This window comes from Felis catus, chromosome D3, assembly GCF_018350175.1.
Source record: "Felis catus isolate Fca126 chromosome D3, F.catus_Fca126_mat1.0, whole genome shotgun sequence".
Lineage (NCBI taxonomy): Eukaryota > Metazoa > Chordata > Mammalia > Carnivora > Felidae > Felis > Felis catus.
The window spans coordinates 25,923,786-25,946,173 of record NC_058379.1 but is presented as its reverse complement, the minus strand read 5'-3'; the positions used below and the strand labels follow the sequence as shown (position 1 = coordinate 25,946,173).

Sequence of the window (22,388 nt, the reverse complement as noted above, 5' to 3'; positions counted from 1 at the left end):
CCTCGTATTTCTTTTTCTTGCCTTATTGCCTTGGCAGAAAATCCAATACAGTGTTGGATAGGAGTGGCAAGAGTGAACATCCTTGTCTTGGGTCTGATCTTTGAGGGAAAGCATTTAATCTCTAACCGTCAATATAATATCGGTTGCAACTTTTTCATCAATGCTCTTTAAAAATATTGTTTTTAATTTTTTAAGTCTATTTATTTATTTTGGGAGACAGCGAGGATGAGTGGGGTAGGGTCAGAGAGAGGGAGAAAGAATCCCAAGCAGGATCCACACTGACACAGCACAGAGCCCGATGTGGGGCTCGAAGTCACAAACTGTGAGATCGTAACCTGAGCTGAAATGAAGAGTAGGATGCTTAGCCAACTGAGCTACCCAGGTGCTCCTCATAAATGGTCTTTATCAAACTGACAGAGTTCCCTTCTCTTCCTACTTTGCTGAGAGTCTTTCCTCACGAATGGATGTTGAATTTTGTCAAATGCTTTTTCTGCACCTATTTTGTAGTATTTTACTTTAACTTGTTAATCTGATGAATTGTATCAAAAGATTTTTCTGGTGTTGAGCACTTGTTCGTTCCTGAAAAATAATTTTTAATGTAATCTTGAAATGTATTTTAAAAATCCATTTTTAAGACCGCCAACAACATACTAATATTTCCTTTTCGAAAGCTAAAGTGTTTCTGTATAGTATTTGCAAACACACAGCATTTTCCTAGAGGATGCATGAAAAATTGGTTATAATGATTGTCTCAAGGAAAGGGAACTGGGTGGTTGTGGGATAAGGGAGAGAGGTACTCCTAGTAACCTTTTATTTATTTATTTATTTATTTATTTATTTATTTATTTATTTATTTATTTAATCCTTTTTGCATTTTGTTCCAGGGGCATTTAAATCCTTTTGAATCAAATTACAACATTCCAGAAAATGCTGGAGTTCCTTGTGTCCTTTGTGCCTAATGGTTTTTCCATCTTGACCTCCTCCCGAAGTTACAACTCATGAATTTAGGGTGCTTCCTCTGCGGGATATTCTTCGCATTTGCCAACATTGTAATATTTTAAGTTTTAAAAAGGAGGACATACTAGTGTATTCCTCTAGTGCTTTTCTCCTGCTTTTGTATAAATATATGTATATTTATATAAAGTAGAGTAATGTTTTATGTTGTGTGTGTTATGTAGATGTAATCATACTGCAAGCATAATTCAGAATTTTTTGCTCTATTATTTGTTGAGGAGCACTATATATATATATATGTATGTATATATGTATATATGTGTATATATATACATGTATATACACACATGTATATGTGTATATATATACATGTATATACACACATGTATATATGTGTGTATATATGTATGTGTGTATATGTATATGTATATATGTGTACATATATTTTTTTAAGATTTTATTTTTTTAAGGAATCTCTACACCCAACATGGGGCTCGAAACCACAGCCCCATGATCAAGAGTCACATGCTCTATGGGGTGCCTTCATGGCTCAGTTGGTGAAGCCACCAACTCGCTTTCCAAACAGGTCATGATCTCCCGGTTCATGAGTTCAAGCCCCGCATCAGGCTCCATGCTGGCAGTGTGTAGCCTGCTTAGGATTCTCTCTCCCCGCCCCTCTCCCCCTACCCCACTTGTGCTCTCTTGCTCTCTCTCAAAATAAATAAATAAACTTAAAAAAAAAAGTGCTCTACCAACAGAGCCAGCCAGGCACCCCAGGAGCTTTACGTTGTTACATATACATCTAAGCTCCTCCTTTTAAACAGTTGTACAGGATTATATAATAGAAAACCACCACTACTTTGTAATCTATTCTAGAGTCTCTCCAGGATGGATATAGAGCAGTGAAATTGTTGGTTTTTAAGGTATACACATTTCTTGTGTGTTTGTTTGTTTTTAACAAATACTACTCAATTTCTCTCTAAAGGGACCATATTCGTTTCTTTAATGCACCAAGCAAGCATTTTCTTGAGTGACCTCGAATGAGCAAGGCATGTTTTCTCTCTGGACCCCCAGTGACTCCATCCGCAGGAGGAGGGAGCTGGGTGGACTCCATGAGTGTATGAGATGGCATAATGATAGGTTGTGCAACCTCAGAGTGGGTCGGGAAGGACTGCCCTGAGGAGACAGCCGGAGGAGGAGGGCGCGGGCGGCAGCCAAGCTGGAGGCAGGCAATTTAGACTCACTTGGCCCTTATCGTGGCTCCTCCATTAGTGCAATGACAATTTATGTGGAGTTCTCATCCAAAAGCCCCCCCGGAAGGCCTGAATACCGTTTTTCTCTGGGAGAACTCCCCTCCCCTCCCCACATCCCAGTATCTCCCACAGGCAGAAATGGCAAGCAGGGTTAGCAAAATGCATAAATGGTAACACTGCCATTGAACAAATAAATACTTTTAACAAATACGGAGCAATATAATTGCGCCGGTCACAGATAATTACAGGATTTATAGATGATATTAATTCGTAATGCACTACAGATGGTGTGATCCAGGAATGGAACACACATTTACAAGTCTATGAAGAATGCTTTCCTTTTCAACCCTGTCGGGGTGATGCTCTGACTCAACGTATAAGCACCTTTGGAGAAGTCTTCGTTTGAGCAACTTCCTGAAAGTGAGATGGACCAAATTCCCTCCCCCTTTCTCTTCCCTACCCAGGTTCAACTACTCTGAGGCTGGCAGTGAAAAGAGAGATCTTGTTTAATGTTTCTAAATCGGATGACTGTGTTGATTACCCACACGTTGAACAAATCTGGATGTATTTTATGGTTTCCCAATGTATCCATTCTGGTTATTTTAGTAGAATAAGAGAAGGGGAAAAAGGTTCTTCCTCCTTTGGAGTAAACACAAGGGAAGAGATGACAGGGATGAAATGGATTCTAAGATGTGGTAGAAAAGGGTTCGGGGCCACAGCAGATGTGGATTCTGAGCCACAGTCGAGGTGGGCTCCGGGGAACAGACAAGATGGACTCTGGGACATGGGAGAGGTGAGTTGTCAGGTCAGGGACCAAGTGGGTTCCGGGACAAGGATGAGAGAGATATGTTCTGGGACAGGGATGAGGTGCATTCTGGAACATGGTGGAGGTGGGTTGTTAGGTCAGGGATGAGAAGTGGGTTCCTGACGGGGACGAGGTGGATTCTGGGACATGGTGGATGTTGGTTCGGGACAAGGGTAAGGTGGATTCTGGGATGTGGTAACGGGAAGGTCTTAGGTCAGGGATCAGATGGGTTGTAGGACATGTGTGAGAGGGGGATTCTGGGACATGATTGAGGTGGGTTCTGGGACAAGTACAAAGTGGATGCTGGGACAGCCACCAGTAGATTCTGGGTCAGGACCCGTGGACTGTGGGCCAGCCATCCCACTCCCGAGTTCCCAGAACCTACCCATGCAGAGTCCCCCTGGAGCCCCGAACATGTCCCATGGCCGTTGTTAGCTCATCCGTCTCCCACAGGCCCGAGCTCAAACATCACTTCCTCGTGGAGTCCTCCGCGGCGACCCTCCCCGCCATCACGTTGCCCTTTTGCTTCACATGCTCATTCTCCCTGTACTTTCTCTTCTGCTACTCTGCGGGCCAGGTGATGGTGCATTTACACACCTGTGATTCCTTGGGTACCCTTGACTCCTGGCCAGACTGTGACTTCTCACGGGCAGGCGCCGCGTGTGCGCCGCCCCCCACGGAGCACAGGGCCAGGCACAGAGAGGCTGCCCAACAGTCCCTTGGAAGGAGTCTTCCATGACACTAGGGATCCTGTGTGATTTACGGTTTCTTTCAAAGTGCCTGAGCGGCCTTCTAAGTGCGCGGCGAATCAACAAATAAAGGAAAGAAGGGTGTCGGGCGAGAGGAAGTGAGGGAGGAAAGAAGAGGGAGGGAAAGTGAAAGAGACTGGAAGGAGGAAGTGTAGGAGGGGAAGCCGGGGCAGGGACGGAGCCCGGGGGAGGGGGAACAGATTGGGGCACAGAGGGAGAAACGCACAGCGAATGAATGAACGCCCGCCCGGCCGCGCGCACCACCCCCCGGCCCCGCAGGCCAGTGCGTCCTGCGCGCCCGGCCCCCGCAAAGCCGCGCGAGCAGCCCCGCGCGCGGCCAGCGCTCCCCGCGCCTGGGGGTCCGGGCTCCGCCCCGCCCGCCCCGCCCCCGCGCCGGCCCCGCCCCGCCCGCGCCCGCGCCCGCGCCCGCGCCCGCGCCCGCGCCCCCTCCCCGCGCCGGCCCGGCCGCGCACGGCATTGTGGGAGTTGTGGTCCGCGCGGCCCCGCGGAGCGCAGCGCGGCGTCGGCACCGGCGGGGGCACCGGCTCGCCTCCGGCTCGGGCTCCCGCGGCGTGGGCCGGGCGGTGGCCCACGGCGCGGGCAGGGGGCGTCTGCGCGTCCGCGCCCTCGGGCGACGGCGTCGCCCCGGCCCCAGCGTCCGCCCCCGCCGCCCGCGCGCAGGTAAGCGGCGTCTCCGGGGGGCTGCGGGGAGGCGGGGGGACGGCGCGGCGCCCACCGCCCTCCCCCCGGGGAGAGGGGGAGGAGGCGGGGGACGGGCGGCTGCAGGCCCGCGGTCCCCACGCCCGGCGGCGGCGCGGCGGCTGGGGATGCTAGCGGACGCCGGCGCCCTCCCGCGCCCCGCATCCCGGCCGGGCCGAGGGGCCCCGCCGCCCCGCGTTCGCTACGTGCTTAGCGCCGCCGCCGGGGCTGGCTGTGTTTGCGGCGTGCCAGGCATCACCCTCCTCGAAGCCCCTGCCCCGTAGCGGCGCCTTCCCCGGTGTTACCCGCGCCCCCCCCCCAACCCTCCTCCTCGTGACCCTCCTCCCCGGTCTCTTTCCCAGCCTGCTCTCCCCCCTCCTCCCAGCCCTGAGCGTCACCCACTTCCCAGATTTCCCGCGGTGACCCTCCTCCCGTCCCATGAGCCATCACCATAAGCCACTTTCCCTAATCTTTAGTTGATTGCCCACTTTTCCAGTCAATAGTCACCTTTCCGTGGCCCCATCCCCCTCCGCCCCTGACCTCCTGGTGGTCACCATCTGTGTTAACCCATCCGCTGCTCCCCCGTTTGCCCCCACTCTCCAGAGTGGGTGGATGCTGAAAAAGGTGGCCCGGAAAGTGAGGAGGAGAGGTCTCCTTTGCCCACGGGGAAGGGCTGGTCCTGGGCAGCTCAGTGGGTCCTGGGTGGAGAGAGAGTGACCTGCATGGCACGCATTGCTTGGGGTTGCTTTCCTCCTTGGGGGGCTTCTGGGGTGGCCTGGCCACACCCTGGGAGTGACCAGAAGCCCTTTAGCACAGGGCAACCACTTAGGTTGTAAGGTAAACTGCGTTAGCCAGGTTAGAGCTGAGTCTGTCCCCCAGATGTTCATCATATCAGAAGTTATATTTCATTGGACTCGCTCACCAGCTGGCAATGAATTTGGACCCTGTTCCCCAGAGCTGACTGACCTTTAAGATCTGGAGTTCTTAAAGTGCAGGACTGCAGTACAGGTCCCCGTCCCTAACGAGGACAGACATGAAACAGATGTGTGAGGAAACTGAAAGTCACTGTGGTCGCTGAGCTGGGAACTGGGGGGGGGGGGGGGGAAATCCGTGCCCTTCCCACTGGAGCCTTGGGGGTTGTTCCTGTGTCCTATTGAGTGTCAAACGTTTGAACCAGTGCTTAATACACTGTCAGTCACCCTGCAAATGTAAGGTGGTTTTTTTGGGTTTTTTTTTTTTTTTTTTTTTTAGTGTCACATTTCAGCGGTGAGCTTTTTAATCCATCTTTGGGCTCAGGGGCCTGCCAGCATAATTTGGCTAAAAGTAACTGGCAGCAGGTAAGACAAGTCCTAACTCGGCTCTCAGTGCTGTCTATGAGGACAGAGTCCGAAGCGGGGTTGGTTCGGGGTATCTGGATCTTTTGCTGCCTTTTGTTTATAGCTCAGCCCAGGGAGCGCTCATGGCTGATGTTGTGTAGAATGACGCTGGAGAGGGTAAGCGGCCCGTATGTCCAGTGGAGAGATCCCCTCATCACCCGCCCTGTCTTCCAAGTCTTCCCTGTGCTTGGGTTAAGTGATTAGCAGGGCTGATGGGAACTGACACGTAACAGGTGTTTGTTAAATTATCACCATCTCACTTCTCATTTAAGAAAAGCCTCTTCTCCTGAGAGACTCAGTTTAAAAGTTCCAATTAGAGGTTTAGCTCAGTGAAGGGGGAAATCCTTTTAGTAAAAGTGCTGGTTTATCACGCAGATGACAGTTTCCTGCTGAATTGCAGGAACCCCGGGGTTCTGTTTGGGAGACAGGCTTGCAAACAAAACAGAGGAAAACCATCCAGATTTTCTTTCCCTTTTCCTTGAGAGGAAACGTGCCAGTTATGGCTGGGACAGAAGCACGGACACGGAGGGGTCTGTTTTCATCCCGTGGGGCCCAGACCTGGGAAGAAATTGAGAACGGGTGCCAAAGAAAATTGAGCTGCTTGCCTCCCCACTCTTGTATTTTTCCTAGAAACATACAAATGGCCCCGAATATTTGGCCCCGAATATTTAGCATGTGTGTTTTTTGACTTAGGAAACCTTATAGTCAAGTGATCCTTAATTCGACCTAGGCAGGGAAAGTGCAAGTAGGCAGTTATATGAGCACCTGAGGTTTGTTCTTTTTCATTTTTAGTTTTGCAAGTCTGGGACCGAAAAAAAAAAAAAAAAATCAGATGTGTGGCGGTGAGAATGTCCAGAATTGGCCTTCAGGGTTGCTAGTCCTGAGATACCTTTCCCCAGTGCCCCACCTTTGCCTTGGGGGTGCCACATGTGTAAGCAGTCGTCAGCACATAGTAAACGCCTGCCGTGACATCCTAAGTGCTTACAGCTGTCATCATCATTCATCATTCCCTCCAGGGGCATGAGCATGACCCGGTCTGAGTGATGAGGAACCTGAGCAGGAGGGCAAACGACCCGCCCAGGGTCCAGCCCACCCCCAGTTTGGGTTCTTGGCCTCTCTGCCAACCTTGCAAGAATTTTCCAGCCAAATGCCGTCCCCAGAGAAAGGGGAGGGCTTTTAGAGTTTTTAAGGAGTTGTTTTAGTTGCCTTCTATTCCCAAGAGAGAGAAGAGAGAAGGTAGAGCACAAAGCGATTTTTCTGAATTTATTCGGCCCCTGGCGCCGAGGGAATGTATTAGGCCTGGAGGAGCTCACAGACCTGGCTGTTCTTGGATTAGAAAAAAAGCAGCCTGGATGGAGGGTTTCAGCTGGGAGACACGGCTGGGGTTTGATAGACACGGGCAACCTGACTGCTGGGCTCTGATCATACTCTTGGGCTATTAGGATAATCAGGGTGCTAGGCACCGGCCCTTAACCATTGGTGGGATATGTGGCAAAGAGACCCGAGAGGGCTTCTGTTTCCTTCTCCCCCATCCCTTCTCTCATGACCTGTGGGTGAGACCAGCGAGGAGCCTCCCAAGCAGGTAGACAGAAACGCCCTGTGTCTGCCATGGGGATGGCGTCCTCTTCCAGCTCGGTGTAAGCCCAGCCCGTGTCCGAAGGGCAAGAGAGATTTAGAAAGAATGCCCGGATTTACGGCTCCTTTGCCATTTTTAAGGATTCTTTATTTATTTGAGTGATCTCTCCGCCCAACGTGGGGCTTGAACTCCCTGACCACAACATCAAGAGCCATGTGCTCCACCAACTGAGCCAGCCGGGCGCCCCCTCTTTTGCCATTTTAAAGATGCTTTCGAACCCAGGCCGCTCTGTAAAGGTACAGAGACCAAAGGAAAACAAGCATTTATGACATAGCTCCTGTGAAAGAGCAGAGCAAAATGGATGGACCTGATGCTGAAGCCAGCGGTTGAGGTCCCTGTCCTGGCTGCGTGAACCTCTCTGGGCCTCAGCTTCCCCATCTGTACAATGGAGCTAATCACACCCCCTAAGGATGACACAGAACAGGCCGGGCGTCTGTACTTCTCAGACAGTACTAGATGCAGATTAAGCGCCACCAGCCCTTTGGGACCCGGGGGCTGTGGTAAAGGGGGAGGGGACACACAAGATTGAGAAGTGTGCCCCCTGCCAGCGGGGACCTTACAGGATGCTCCAGGACTGTGCACTTCAGAGGATTTGCCCAGGTACAAAAAATTGACTCTGGTTTACTTTCCTTTTCCCATCTCAGGTTTGGACGTCCTAAAAAAAAATCCTTTCACGGTGACTGACCCCACCTGCCAGGGTGACGTGAAGCGGCTCCTTCCAGCCTCTGTGCAGTGACTTTTGCCGGGAGTGGAGTGGCGAGCCCAGACGTCTGTCGATGCCGCCCTTGGCGGGCTCCGAGGAACAGCGGCCGCCATGCCTCCCCCCGCCCCAGCTACCCCATCCCCCCCGCGCTAAGCTGCATGGTGTGGATGCCCCCGGGACCTCCGAGGACTGACTGCTTGACCTTGCTTCGCACCCCCACCGACAACCCGCCCCCCCCAAGATGTCTCTCGAGTGGCTGGTGGCCTGGAGCTGGTCGCTGGACGGCCTGCGAGACTGCATCGCGACGGGCATCCAGTCGGTGCGGGACTGCGACACCACCGCCGTGGTCACCGTGGCCTGCCTGCTGGTCCTGTTCGTGTGGTACTGCTACCACGTGGGCCGGGAGCAGCCCCGGCCCTACGTGTCCGTCAACTCCCTGATGCAGGGTGCGGATGCCAACGGGCTGCAGAACGGGTACGTGTACTGCCAGTCGCCCGAGTGCGTGCGCTGCGCCCACAATGAGGGCCTCAACCAGAAGCTCTACCACAATCTGCAGGAGTACGCCAAGCGGTACTCGTGGTCCGGCATGGGCCGCATCCACAAGGGCATCCGCGAGCAGGGCCGCTACCTCAACAGCCGGCCCTCCATCCAGAAGCCCGAGGTCTTCTTCCTGCCCGACCTCCCCACCACGCCATACTTCGCCCGGGACGCGCAGAAGCACGACGTGGAGCTGCTGGAACGGAACTTCCAGACCATCCTGTGCGAGTTTGAGACCCTCTACAAGGCTTTCTCAAACTGCAGCCTCCCGCAAGGATGGAAAATGAACAGCACCCCCAGCGGGGAGTGGGTCACCTTTTACTTGGTCAATCAGGGGGTTTGCGTTCCCAGGAACTGCAGGAAGTGCCCACGGACGTACCGCTTGCTCGGAAGCCTTCGGACCTGTATTGGGAACAATGTTTTTGGGAATGCGTGCATCTCCGTGCTGAGCCCCGGGACTGTGATAACGGAGCATTACGGACCCACCAACATACGCATCCGATGCCATCTAGGTATGTCGCAGGGACGGGGGTCTCCTGACTCACGGCGGCCCAGGCGGCGTGAGAAGCTCGGTAGCCAGAATTGTGCCTTTTCGCATTCTTCACTGTCCCATCAAAGATTGATGAGTTGCATGTAAACGTGTCTCACAGCACAGATTGAGCCGAGAAGGGGACTTGAGATCGGTATTACCCGACAGGTAATACAGAGAAAGCTCTGTCCGGGGGACGGAAGTGGTGATGGCAATGGTCTCCATCTGCGCTGTCCAAGTACAGAAGCCACTAGCAGCGGGTGACCGTTGAGGGCTGGAAATGTGGCCAGTGCAGGCGAGGAACAGAATTTGTCACTTAATCTGAATTTAAATCGGCCCGCGTGGCTAGCGGCTACCGTATTGGACAGCGTATCTCTAGAGCCAAAGGCTGCCGTAACAGTCGCTGAGGTTCATGATGACATCCGGGAGGCCGCGAACGATGCCTTAGCGCCTCCCGAATGGAGGGCGAAGTCATGCTTGGTGTTAACACTGATTTTGTTCCGCTTCTGGGGAAATCGGTAACTTGCGTGGCGGTGGTTTCGAGAACAAGGTCAGAGTCCGCGTGGCCGTGTGTTTGCATCCCGGCCCCACCGGCAGCTAGCTGTGTTACTTTGGACAAGTCACTTCACCTCTCTGGGCCTCAGTTTCCTCATTTAGAAAAGAGGAGGGGAAAAGATCGTCCCCTGCAGAGTTGCCTTGAGGGTCTGCTAAGAGGAGCCTTTAGTCATGTGGAGCGAGGACTCACCCTTTAGGGGGGTTTCACAACAACTCCTTGTTGTCACTTCCCCAGGATGCCCTGTTCCTGGCGAGTCTCTAATGGGACGGTTACCGGGGCAAAGGCGCCACCAGTTAGCATCCCAGACTGGGGGAGCGCGCCCAGAGCCTGCGCAGGGTCCAGCTTCGGGAAGTCTGCGGCGCGGGCTGCCTTGGCTCCAGAATGGAGGAAGAGAGAGCACACGTGGGGGGTGGGGGTGGGGGGGGCGACCTAGGCTGGAGCAGGGGGTTCATGAGTGTCCCGCAGAGGAAGCCTGGGGCTGCCCAGGGGCACCTGAGCCAGACGCCTGGCCCTCCAGCCCTGCTTCCCCCAGAGCCCTCTGCTTCCCCTGCCCCCGTGTGGGGATCCCAAGGAAGAGGTGACTTGGACAGAGGGCTTTGCCGCTTTGAAAAACAGCTAGATTCGAACAGTTGACTCCTTGAATATTTCAAGAGCAAAGGGCAGGGCCGAGGCGTGCCAGAGGAGGTGTCCTGGCTCCGTGGGCAGCTGTGGGACTCTGGGCAAGTAACTGAGTCCCTCCGTGCCTCAGTCTCCTCCTCCGTAAAATGGGGAGGCGGCACTTACCTCCCCAGGATCGTTGACCGGGTTAAATAGTCTCTTCTGCGGCTGCAGAAGAGGCAGCTCTACCTTTTGTGACGAAACACGTGTTGGGCAGTGTAAGAAAGGCTGCCTAAGACGTGGGGCCTCGGGAAACTGTGGGAAATGATCAGGTTTTGGAAGCACACACACTTGGACTCTGCTCTGTGGGCCCCACCTGCCAAGTGATCTTGGCCGGGACCCCGAAACTCCGAGCCTCCGTTTTCAAGGAGAAAACGGAGGTAAAAACACCTGCCTGGGGGCTCTCTGGGGGGTTAGAAGTGGCACGTGTGAGGTATTGGCAGGTGGAGGGCAGTCAGGTAAAGGACTGATCCAGGAGGTGAGGCGGTCACCTAAGCCATCTCAGTAAAGTTACTGTGCAAGACACTGGGGCACACTCGGGTCAGAGCTCACGGGGCCACCAGGGTGGAGTGGAGGAGCCACCCCCCTTCCCCCACTCCCCCCTAATGTGGCTTGCTGTGGAGTCCACTGTCAGGCTGAGGTTAGACCGCTTGGGTGGGAGCAAACCGCGGAGGGCCCCTGTGCGGGGCTTCGGAATTGAGGCTGTGGGCCGTGGGGAGCAGTGCTGGCTTCTTGTTTGAAGGTTGCCTTTGTAGGTTTTTAAGGAGCTTCCGAGTGACACGTAGGGAGGGGCGTTTGTGGATTGATACAGAATCCAGGCAGGTGCGTTGAGTAGCAAGGGCCGGGGGCCACAATGCCTCTCGTGCGTCCACGCAGTAGATGCGTGTGTGTAAGCCGTGCCCACGCGGGCCCTCGTTACGACCTGTCGTTCCCTCCTCAGCTCAGCTCGTTCTCGCCACCAGCAAAACTGGGCCGTGTCATGTTCCCTTGGACAGCCAGCAGCCTTGGAAGAGGTCCCGCTGGATTGTGGCTGCTCCCCCACGGCCGGGGCAGGCTCCGCGGTCGGGTTTGCTCAGCATTTCCTTCTTTCCACTGTCATGCCCACGTTCACATCCACCCCGGAAGGAAACAGAGGTGTGTTAGGCTCACGTGACCTTGTCGGTGGCCAGAGAGGGAGTCCGGAGAACAGGGTTGGAAGCAGAGTGACGGGTACGTCCCTGGCAGTCACGCCTCTGCCAGCTTCCCTGGCTAAAGTGCAGGAAGCACCTGGAGTCCCTGAGCCGAGCTCCTGACTCGCCAACCTTTGTCCCCTTTCCTGCCTTCCGTCTGGGTCGGGTGAGGGGAGCTGTCCCCGCCAACAGCTGAAACCCCAGCCACTGCCCCACCTTCGCCCAGTCTCTTCATTTGCCAAGGACGGCATGGAGCCGCCTCCAGAGGTGGCGTCACTCCATCTGGACCCCACGTAGAGCCCTGGGACGAGCTGTCACGGAGCGTGTCACACAGCACATAGCACAGGGCTGGGACGTCCCGACTGTGTCACCGCAGACCTCCAGTAAACACCATCTGATGCCAACTAGGCAGATTTACTGGGGAGGCTGCTGTCCTTGCACGTGGCCAACCCTCAGGAAAGGGCAGGTGAAAACGCACGAGGGTGTTCAGCCCATTCACACTAGCAAATCAGCAGTTAGACTCTCGTCGCCTCCCGTGTGCACGCTGTTGGATCTCTCGGCCGGCCGGCTGGGTGGAACCAGCTGGTGTTCGCCTTGCCCACCTGTTCAGCATCCTCAAGTGGGGGCCGGTGGTGGACAGAGCCCTCTCTCTGCCCTTGACCTGCCTCGCTGAGTGGCTGGGGACAAAGCAGCAAGCCCTGCGCCGGAGGATGCGGGGCCTGTGTCTGTCCCCGAGAGCCACCTGAACACTCTGTCTTGGGAGTATCGATCGTTTCTGCCAACCGAGCTGGTTTGTGGGCAGGAGGCAGGAATGGTGGGCCGCCGGAAGGCGGGGCCAGAGTGAAGGGGAGAAGCCGAAGAAAGTGAGCAGGGGGCTGGCAAGCCAGCAAGCCAGGCCATTTTTCTCTTGTACCGTGGTGACTGCTGATGAATCATTCGGTGGCCCAGAGGAAGGAGGGCTGCTTTCCGAAGGCCTGAGGTGGACTGTCTCTGCAGAGAGCGGCCAGTCCCCTCAGTGAGGGGTACCCGTGGAGAGACGTGGCTTGGAGGGCCCTCTCCATCTGGGCCCATCACAACCCTAACGCCCCCTCCCTAGCCATTAACAGTAGCGGGAGATGGGAGAGCCTGGTTCCGGAGTCTGTCACTCAATGAAGTGTCCCATCCGTAGTCAAAACGTAACTACAAGAAGGGTCCCTTTCATACCACAACTCCTGATGGGTGACTAGTATTTATGCCACAGAGTCCAGTGTTACAAGAGCCCGTTCTTCGGAGCCAGGAGGATCTGGATTGAAATCCCAGGTCCCGCAAGGACTGTGCTGCAACTTCCGGCAGGTCACTGACCTTCTCTGAACCTCGGTGGCTCCATCTGGAAAATGGGTGAGGTGATGTCAGTAAGTGCTGACTTAGCCCGGACCTGCGCCCAGCTAGGCATTACATTCTTGGTCATGTGGCCCTGCAGGCAAGTGTGTTGACGTTCCCCTTCACAGATGACAAGGCCCTGGCTCAGAGAGGTTCAGTGACTTGCCCGAAGTCCTACAGCACATAGGGGTCAGAGCCAGTCATCTGGCCTCAGGTCCCATGTCCTTGTCACTCCCCCGTGCAGCCTCTTTGTGTGACTTCCTATTCTACCTGTGTTTCCAGCCATCCATTCCTGGTTCAAGGGGTGAGTTAAAATGCTCCGTTAGAGAGAACTCTGTTTCATGCTTGTCCTGAAGACTGAATTGGAGGGGGTGCCAATTGGTTCTGGGCCATGGCTGTCCCGGTAGTCACCGAAGACAGACCGGAACACCACGATCCCACCCCCCTGCCGGTTTCCTCCCAAGTCATCCTTGAGAGCCGTAGGGCCGACGCTGCCTCTCATGAATCGTAGATGGATGTGGTGGTGCCTTCATTGATAGACGTCCGTGCACCGACAGGGGCCAAGTGTTTCCTGAGACCCTCGGATGTGAAAGTGCGCGCACGGCGGCATTTCAGCCAGGCCCCCTTTCTGGGGTTACGCACCGAGCTGGGCACTGGCCGCGTGCAGTTGGGCGCATATGGCCCCTTACGAAGGTGTGGGCCTCTTTCTTCTTGGAGCTCAGGTGTTTCCTTAGGGGCGACCTCCAGTTTCTCGGAGGGAGGCTGGAGGAACTGAGACGAAGAACATGCTATCCTCAGGCCCCAAAATGCTTCTAGAGCTCGGAACCCAAAGAGGAGGACACTGTTTCAACTCTGCCAAAACAGCCCTAGAGACAGGGCTGTAGTAAACAGAGTTCCGGGACACGGCGGGCTATGAGCCTGGCCTCCCTCGATTAACGGGGGGTCCCACAGATGGGCTTCGGGGGTCTCACAAGTGCGGTGCAGAGCCTTGACGGAGAAGCCCATGACCCCAGACCCATTAAGCCAGTGGAGGAATGCGTGCCTCCAGGGAGTGACGCTCGGGGTATGCAGCCTGTATTTGCCCGGTCGAAGTACCCCCTCCCCCCACACCCCCAAAGAGGGCCCCGAGGGGTGAGGCAGAAGGCCCGGTGCTTTGGAATGGAGAGCTCACCCCAGAACAGGCCATCCCCGATCCCACCCGCCTTCATTGTCTCTTCTCTCCTTTTGCCCCAAAGGTCTCAAAACTCCCAGTGGCTGCGAGCTGGTGGTGGGGGGAGAGCCCCAGTGTTGGGCGGAAGGACGCTGCCTCCTCTTTGATGATTCTTTCCTGCACACTGCATTCCACGAGGGTGAGTGCCCGCGGTGGTGGTGGGGGTGGTTTTAGTTAGAGGCGCATGTTTTTAGCACGGTTTTAGGTTTCCAGAAGAACTGAGCAGAAAGCGCACACCATCCCCACGCACAGTGTCCCCTCTTGTTACCCTCTCGCATTCGTGTGGCACGTGTGTCCTAACTGATGAGCCGATATTGACACGTTATTATTATTATCTTTTTTAATGGATATTTTTGACAGAGAGAGAGAGAGACACAGAGCATGAGTGGGGGAGGGGCAGAGAGAGAGGGAGACACAGAATCCAAAGCAGGCTCCAGGCTCTGAGCTGTCAGCACAGAGCCTGATGCAGGGTTTGAACTCAAAGACCTCGAGATCATGACCTGAGCCAAAGCCGGAGGCTCAGCCGACTGAGCCACCCAGGCGCCCCGACACATTGTTATTAACCAGACTCTCCAGTCTCCGTTAGGGTTCGCTCTTCCTGTCACACGTCCTGTGGGTTCTGCCAGATGTATGGTGACATGTATCCACCGTGACAGGATCCCACAGAATAGCCTCGCTGCCCTAAAAATCCTCTGTGCTCCACCTACCTCGTACTCACCCCTACCTCCCTGTGCCCGCTTCCCTTTATACGCTCTGCCCAGAGCCTTATGGAGCCGTGCTAGAGTCCTTGTTGAGAAAGGAGGTGATCTTCCCGCCTATGCCAAGGGACAGGATGGGTCCCTGCCCGCAAGCTCACTGTGTGCGGTCCCGCGCTGCGCGGCTCCTGGCTCCGGGACGGTTCAGACCTCTCCTCTCTCGCGCCCTCCCCTCCCCAGGTTCGGCAGAGGATGGCCCGCGGGTGGTTTTCATGGTGGATTTGTGGCACCCCAACGTGGCAGCGGCCGAACGGCAGGCTCTGGATTTCATCTTTGCTCCGGGACGATGAGAACAGTCCCCGCGCTGGAGTCGGCGAGAGCGGCCGCGGGTCCGCCTGGGCAGGCTGGGGTCCGGTCCAGCCCCCAACCCGTGCTGGGATTCCATGCTCAGAAGCCTGCCTCGACGGAAAGTCCTTACTTGGGATTTTGAGATCACGTTGGGTCCCTCTTTCCTTTGATTACTGTAAATGGGAAATTTTTGGCTTGTATTTCCTTAGATTTGTTTTTTTTTTTTTTTCCTTCCAGTCATTTGCTCCCGCGACTCCTTCCTGCCTAATAGCGCATTACTTTGCTCCGGGGCCGGAGGCTCAGTGCCCCTGTCCTTGCCGTATCGCTGCTCGGTTTTCCCAGTGCTCTGAAACAGCGTAAGCAAACGGTTATCTGTCTGAATGTAATAACGTGAAACTTCTTGTGGTCATCTTAAGAGAAAAACAAAAACAAAACTCGACCAAAACACTGCACACCAGAGCGCTAGAGACCTTGGCCTCTGTTGCTGTCACGGCCACACAGGGGATCCTTCGGCCACGCCGGGCCAGCGGCCGGGAGAGCGTGCAGCCGCCACGCCCGGCCGGCTTCCCGGGCAGGGTGGACCCGGTCAGGGGCGGCGCGTGACGGCCGGGCCCCAGCGGGACCCTGTTGCTGTCACTCACCTCACTCCGAACCCTGTCAGGCCCCTGATGGCAGGGAGCGTCCGGCTGGTGGGACTGGCGGCTTTTCCGTAAACACGGCTTCCCCGCAGAGCTGGGGCTAGTGTCCCCAGCAGCCAAGTTGGGGCTCCCACGGATCAGCTGCGGGTCGTGTGATCCACTTACCTCACTGCCTACCGAAGCCCTACTGCCAAACCGGGCCTGGAAAATTCCCCGTGCAGCTGTTTCGAGTCCACGGTGATGAATGTCAAGACATCAACCGGCCAGGTTGGCTGGTAGGAGCCGGGGGGTGTGCGGTGAGACCTCGCTCGTGCAAGTGACATTCCAGGAACCACCTTCCTCTGGCAAAACTGGAATCGTAGATCCGACCAAAAAGTGTCCGTTCTGCTTTGGAGTTCTGTTGCCTATGAGTGTTTCCATTTATCTGTCTGTACATAAATGTTCCAGCGCCGGACTCTGAGACGGTGGAGGCATCGGCCCCGTGTCCCTGTCACCACACGGGTGCATGCCGAGCGACAGCGACCCAGGCCAGTGTGTGTGTGTGAGAGAGAGGCCACCGGGAAGACCCACGAACCCGAAAGACCCGTAGTCACGGTGCTGGCCTCTTGGTCGCCTGTGAAGGACATGGCCAGTTTGAGGCACTGATTCTAGAAACGTCCTCCTGTTAGCCGACGTGTGCAAGAGTAGCCTGTGGCCATACTCGAGACGCCTTTTTTGAATAGTGCGTTATGAGCAGTGTCCGATTTATAAAGCCGTGGGGCTGTGTGGAACATGCAGTTTGTCCCGCGGACAGGGCCGGGGCCGTGTCTGAACGGAAACCGGCAGCGCCTGCGAGGAACAGCCATCAGGAGGAACCGTGAACCGAAACGCAGTAGCTGTTACTGGCACGCGAGCGAAGAAAACCTGTCTCTATTTGGGTAAACTTTCTATACAGACATTTTTCAGTGATCAGAACACGGGACAGGGCAGACATTTCGAACACACCTGAAGTCTTTTTACTCATTAAGTATCTTGTTCCGGAATCACCGAGGTGCATGATTTCTATACATACTGACTGCTGTACGTTTACAAAGCCAACAGCCCACGCAGGTACCCGGCTACCTGAACTCATGTCACATGGTTGGGGAACAGGAGATAAATAAAGGATCTTGCCAAAAACCAGAGTGGTCAAGTCTGTTGTGGTGGGGCGGGGGGGGGGGGGTGGGCAGGTGAGGAAGAAGGGTTTGTAAGGAAGAGGCGGATGCACAGGGGAGGAAGCAGGTCCCTCAGTAGCTAGATCTTGATTTTTTTTTTTTTCCTTTTAAAGAGGGGTGGGTGACGCGGGTGGCCTGGAGCCCCAAGAGCAGCCCAGCTGCCTGGTGTCTTCCCAGCGCCGCAGTCCTGGCTGGGCTCCCTCAGCAGGCGGGAGGGAGGAGCACCACTCGCCCCGGGGCCGAGACATCTCTCACTCTCCTGAAGTGTGCATTGCCAACTAGGCAATTGCTAAAGTAATTTACACGCTACAGCTAAGGATGCTCAAGGTGAGAAGAAGGAGCCCATGTGCCCGCCCAGCTTCGGATGAGAAGCCTGCATCGGCTTCAAGGCCAGACTGCACTAGGTCACGTACTGGGTCTCCCAGGCACCTGCTCATTATCCCCCAAAGTCACCCGGCTTGTCTGGGTTCTGGGTACAGTGACCACACTTGTAACATCGAATGCCCTACAGCATACGGTCTGGGAGGGGAAGGGGGATCCTAATCTGCCGGTCCTTGACTTTGGTGATGCGTGATGCGTGATACAGTCACCGGCTTTTGAGAAACACTGATGCCCCGCCCCCACCCCAAAGCCACTCATTTCTTTGTTCAAGGGGTGGGGCCCAGGTCTCAGTGTTTGTTTTAACTCACTTCCTGCCCTGATTCTAACATGTAGCTGGGGCCGAGGGTCCCACTCAAGAATGGCAAGGCCTTTGAAACCAGCCAGCTCTAGGTGAAAGTCTGGACTGTGCCCCTGTGCAACACTGGGCAGGCTCCTTAACCTGGGTCTCTAACAGATGGCCCCTATTTATTTTTTATTAATTTTTTTTTTTTTAATTTTGAGAGAGCAGGCAGGGCAGGGGCAGAGAGAGAATCCCAAGCAGGTTCCACACTGCGGTGGAATCCCAAGCAGGTTCCTGTCACCGCAGAGCCCAGTGCAGGATTTGAACTCACGAACTGTGAGATCATGACCTGAACCGAAATCGAGAGTCAGATGCTTAACCAACTGAGCCACCCAGGCGCCCCAGATGGCCGCTGTTTTTTTTTTTTTTTTAATGTTTGTTTATTTTTGAGAGAGAGAGTGTGAGCAGGAAAGGGTCAGAGAGAGAGGGAGACACAGAATCCAAAGCAGGTTCCAGGCTCTGAGCTGTCAGCACAGAGCCTGACGTGAACTCCCGGACCGCGAGATCATGACCTGAGTGGAAATCGAGAGTCAGACACTTAACCAACTGAGCCACCCAGGCGCCCCAGATGGCCGCTATTTTTAAGACTCTCTTCCAGCAGTACCTTGTTGAGCCTCTTGTAAGATGTAACACCCCCATTCTCAGCTCTTGGGTTTCTAGGATCCGACCAGCCCCAGCTGTAGGACTGGGCTCACCATCCACACCCGGCCAGTCAGAGCCTTCCAAACCCCTGGCACTCAGGCGCTGGGTGAGTTGTGGTTGCTGTCCTTTGCCACCAGGAAGTCCTGATCCACTCTGTGAGGTTCACCTGTCAGACGGGCCTAATGCCTACTTTCATAGGCATAAAGTGAGGTTCGAATAAGATAATACTGTCAAGTTCTGGGTGGATGGGAAGGGCTCCGTTCGCATTCTTTAAATGGAAATATGAGAAGCGAAAGCTGAGCACAAAATGCTGTTTGTGAGGACCATCGGGCGCTGCTGCTCGCAACCTCCCCCTATGATTTACCTCCCAGCTAAATCTTGCAAACCAGATGTAAACACAGGGAACGGGACAGAATAAGGCCATATATTTTCGAGCTGCTGACAGATGGCAGTGAAAATACTCAAGCAGATTGGAGCATTACGTGGCAGGAGGCGACACACACAGAGACTGATTTACTTTCTGCCTCCTTCCCAGGCACCCGCCTTGGTCCTGACTTCTGATCGCCTCCCCTTCCCCCGTCTCCCCGCTTCTGATGCGTTAGCCACCCCGGATCCGAGGGGAGAGTCCGTTTCTTCCTCGGGCACAGAGAGCACCGTGCACTCTTAAGAGATTCCTTTGCAGGTGTTATCGTCCCACGAGTACTGGGGGCCAACACTGGGGTAAAGCCGAGACAGTTGTGTGCGTTTAACACAGAAGATGTGGGCTCAGAGCAGCAGTTGCCGGGAACAAGGTCATGTGGCCAGCTGGAAGAGGAGCCGGAATTAGAAGAAAGGTACCAAACGCACGGTCTGGCAGCCTTTGGAACCCCACCCATATCTTCAGGTCTCATCTTCATCGCTGGCACAGGGTCCTCCCTGGAGATGCCATTTGCCCTTTTGGGACACTCGCCGAACCCCCCACTTTCTGAGGGTCCACACAATATGCCACCCCTTTACATAATTACCCTTTCCTCTCCATTCCCAAGAAGACGACACTGAGGTTCCGGGAAATAAAGTAACTTGGCCCTGTTTCCACAGCAGTAAAGTTAAAGGGGTGTGATCTGGGGCGCCTGGGTGGCGCAGTCGGTTAAGCGTCCGACTTCAGCCAGGTCACGATCTCGCGGTCCGTGAGTTCGAGCCCCGCGTCAGGCTCTGGGCTGATGGCTCGGAGCCTGGAGCCTGTTTCTGATTCTGTGTCTCCCTCTCTCTCTGCCCCTCCCCCGTTCATGCTCTGTCTCTCTCTGTCCCCCAAAAAATAAATAAACGTTGAAAAAAAAATTTTTTTTTTAAATAAAGGGGTGTGATCTGAGCTCCGGGCCCTGTCACCAAAGCCCGCGTCCCTCAACTGCGGCAGGAACCCCTTTGGGCTGGATGGAGCAAAGGACATACGCAGTGCCTTGTCACCAGTGCGTGGGAGGTGGGGGCTGGCGTGTCTCCTCTTCTCTCCAGCCACAGGGCCTTGGGGGGTCTGGTGTTCAGGTCCCCCGGCCCTCCCCTGGGAGTGCGGGGCCCAGCTGAGCGGGAAAGCAGGGCCAAGAACACCACCGGCTCTCTGCTCGGACCCGAGGGCACACGGGCAGCCAGCTTCTTGGCTCTAACAGGATCCAGAAGCTCCGTGCATTTCATTCCCAGGAGAAAGACAGCTGATTTCAGGTTCCAACACTTAAAGTAAACAGAGGGGAAATGTCCTTTCTTTTTCGTTAGCCTTGAAGCCCTCGGAACCTTCCCCTTCAGCTTCCCAGATTCAACAAACGCACTGAAAAAAGATCCAGAGTCTCTTTTTTCCCTCCTCGGCCTTGTCGACAAGTGTCGGCCGTACACGTGTCCTCCCCAGTGTCCTCGCAGGGGCCCCAGGGGACTTGCCCCTCCCGTTGTCCTGCTTCTCATCCATTCAGGAGCCGACGGACCCACTCCCCTTTGCCCCAGGATGTTTGCATGGGGGCAATGCTGGCAGGGCGGCGGGGCGCGTCAGTCTCCTGTGGCCGCCGTGACCAGCTGCCACAAAAACAACAGAACTGCATTCTCACGCGCTCCTGGGGCCCACGTCCGCAATCCGCGTCACCAGAGTGGCCCCCCTTCCGGAGGCTCTAGGGCACAAGCCGTCCCTCACCTCTCCGGGCATCCAGCGGCCCCCGGCGTTCCTTGACTTGTGACCGTGGTGCTCCAGTCTCTGCCTCCACGTCTCCCCCTCTCGGTGTGGATCGTCTTCCTCTGCCTGTCAGATGAGGACACTTGTGGTAGCACTGAGATAATCCAGAACGTTCTCTGCCTCTCCAGATTCTTAATCACACCAGCAGAGCAGTTATCGCACAAGGTAACACAGGTGCCAGGGATGAGCACACGGTACCTTTGGGGGCCACCATTCGCACAGCACAGAGCATGCCACACCCCCTTGCTGCGGGGTGTGCAGTGTCAGAGGGGGTGCGAAGGGCTTGTCAGCCGCCGAAAGGACCGCCATGGGGTTGGCACTCGAGAGACCCCAGAGCCAGTCACTGCAGCCAGGCCTCCCGTGCTACCACTGTCAAGGTGACGGGAGCCAGTGATCCTAGATGCTTCCCTCCAGCAGGGAGCCAGTTTGATTAGGCTCAGCCGCCCCTCTAGGGACTGGAAGTCCTTTCCCAGCAGGAATCTGGTTGTCCCTATTAATCACTCCAGGGGAACTTGATCCTTAAGGTTCATGAGCTGTAAATGCTGGGCAGCAGCTGCAGACTGACCCCAAACAGACCCTTTCACTCCCTGCTCATCCTGTGTTCCCCGCTCGCATAAGGCTGTCGTCCAGGATGACTGGGGCATTCAGGTGTCACTTGTAAACCAAGGCAGGACAGGATCTGTCCTGCAGATGCCACCAGGGAGCACCTCCCTGGGGGCACGGGGCCCGCTCCGACAGAAGGGCCCCTGCTCTGGGGAGCCTTGAGTCTAGAGGCTAATTTTGAGGGTAGGGGCCCCGGGCTGTCATTAAGTGATGTCCTCATAGCCACCGGAAGCTCTGCAGTATCACCCAGGAAGACGAGGGGTTAAGCGTTCTTCTTCTAGCAGCCTTGGGGCCACAGTCACGATCAAGGCTGCTGCTGAGGTCCCTGAGCCAGGCTCCACTGCAGAAAGTAAACGGGACCACAGAAGCAAAGGGAAGGGGTGTACAACGTTTACGGACTTCACCTTTTCTGGATTAATCCCGGGTGGATGAGACTCAGTGGCGGGGGGCGGGGGGGGTGGTCCTTTTCCATACACAATGGGTATGTATTGGACAGTCCCATCTTGGTGGAGAGTGGAAGAAGGTTCTCAGCACAAATTACTTTATAAAGCTGTCTTCTTCGGTCTGGTGCTGGGGGTGGGGGTGCCGGGGGGCACTGGCTGAGGGCAAGTTGGAGCCAGAGGACCGTGTGCCAAAGCAGCTGCAGCTGGGAGCCCAGAGGGCTGGGCCAGGGTGACGGTGAGCCGTTCAAGGCGTCAGCAGTGGGAGGCCACCCTCCAGACTGACCCCAGCTCCTGGACAAGAAAAAAGGTGAGGGGCTGACCCTCACCCCCTCCTCTTGCTGCCTCCTGCCAACTCCCCCTTCTCAGCTCCAAGACACGCATTCTAGGACCAAGAAATGATCATCCAGGGACCTTCCCAGGTTCCTCCATCGTGCTACCCATGCTCCAGCTGCAGCTGATGGGTTTCCTCAAACTGCAGGGGAAAGCCTCACTGGTGCCCACTCACCTCCATCACAGGCCTCCCAGAAAAGCGGGACAGGTGGGGCCAGGAAGGCTGGGGGCTTGGGACCATTTGGGTGGACATTCACTTTCAGAAGAGGGTAGCCCGCATGGGGGCACCTGGGTGGCTGGAGTAAGAAGAGGGGCCAGGGCAGGGCCCAGACGAGAGGAAGCGGGGACCCAGCTGACTATCAGTGTCAGGCTCTGGGAGCCGTAGGGAGAAAGCT

At 55.4% G+C, this 22,388-nt stretch overlaps 1 protein-coding gene across 1 annotated transcript; it reads left to right on the top strand.

The window, feature by feature from the left end:
* Positions 1-5,666: 5,666 nt before the first annotated feature.
* On the top strand, positions 5,667-17,036 carry ASPHD2 (aspartate beta-hydroxylase domain containing 2). Its single transcript, XM_003994756.6, is given in 5 exon segments — positions 5,667-5,797; positions 8,117-8,405; positions 8,408-9,224; positions 14,218-14,331; positions 15,128-17,036. Coding segments are annotated over 4 exon segments (1,113 nt in total). The 5' UTR covers positions 5,667-5,797; positions 8,117-8,333; the 3' UTR covers positions 15,238-17,036.
* The last annotated feature ends 5,352 nt before the right edge of the window (positions 17,037-22,388 follow it).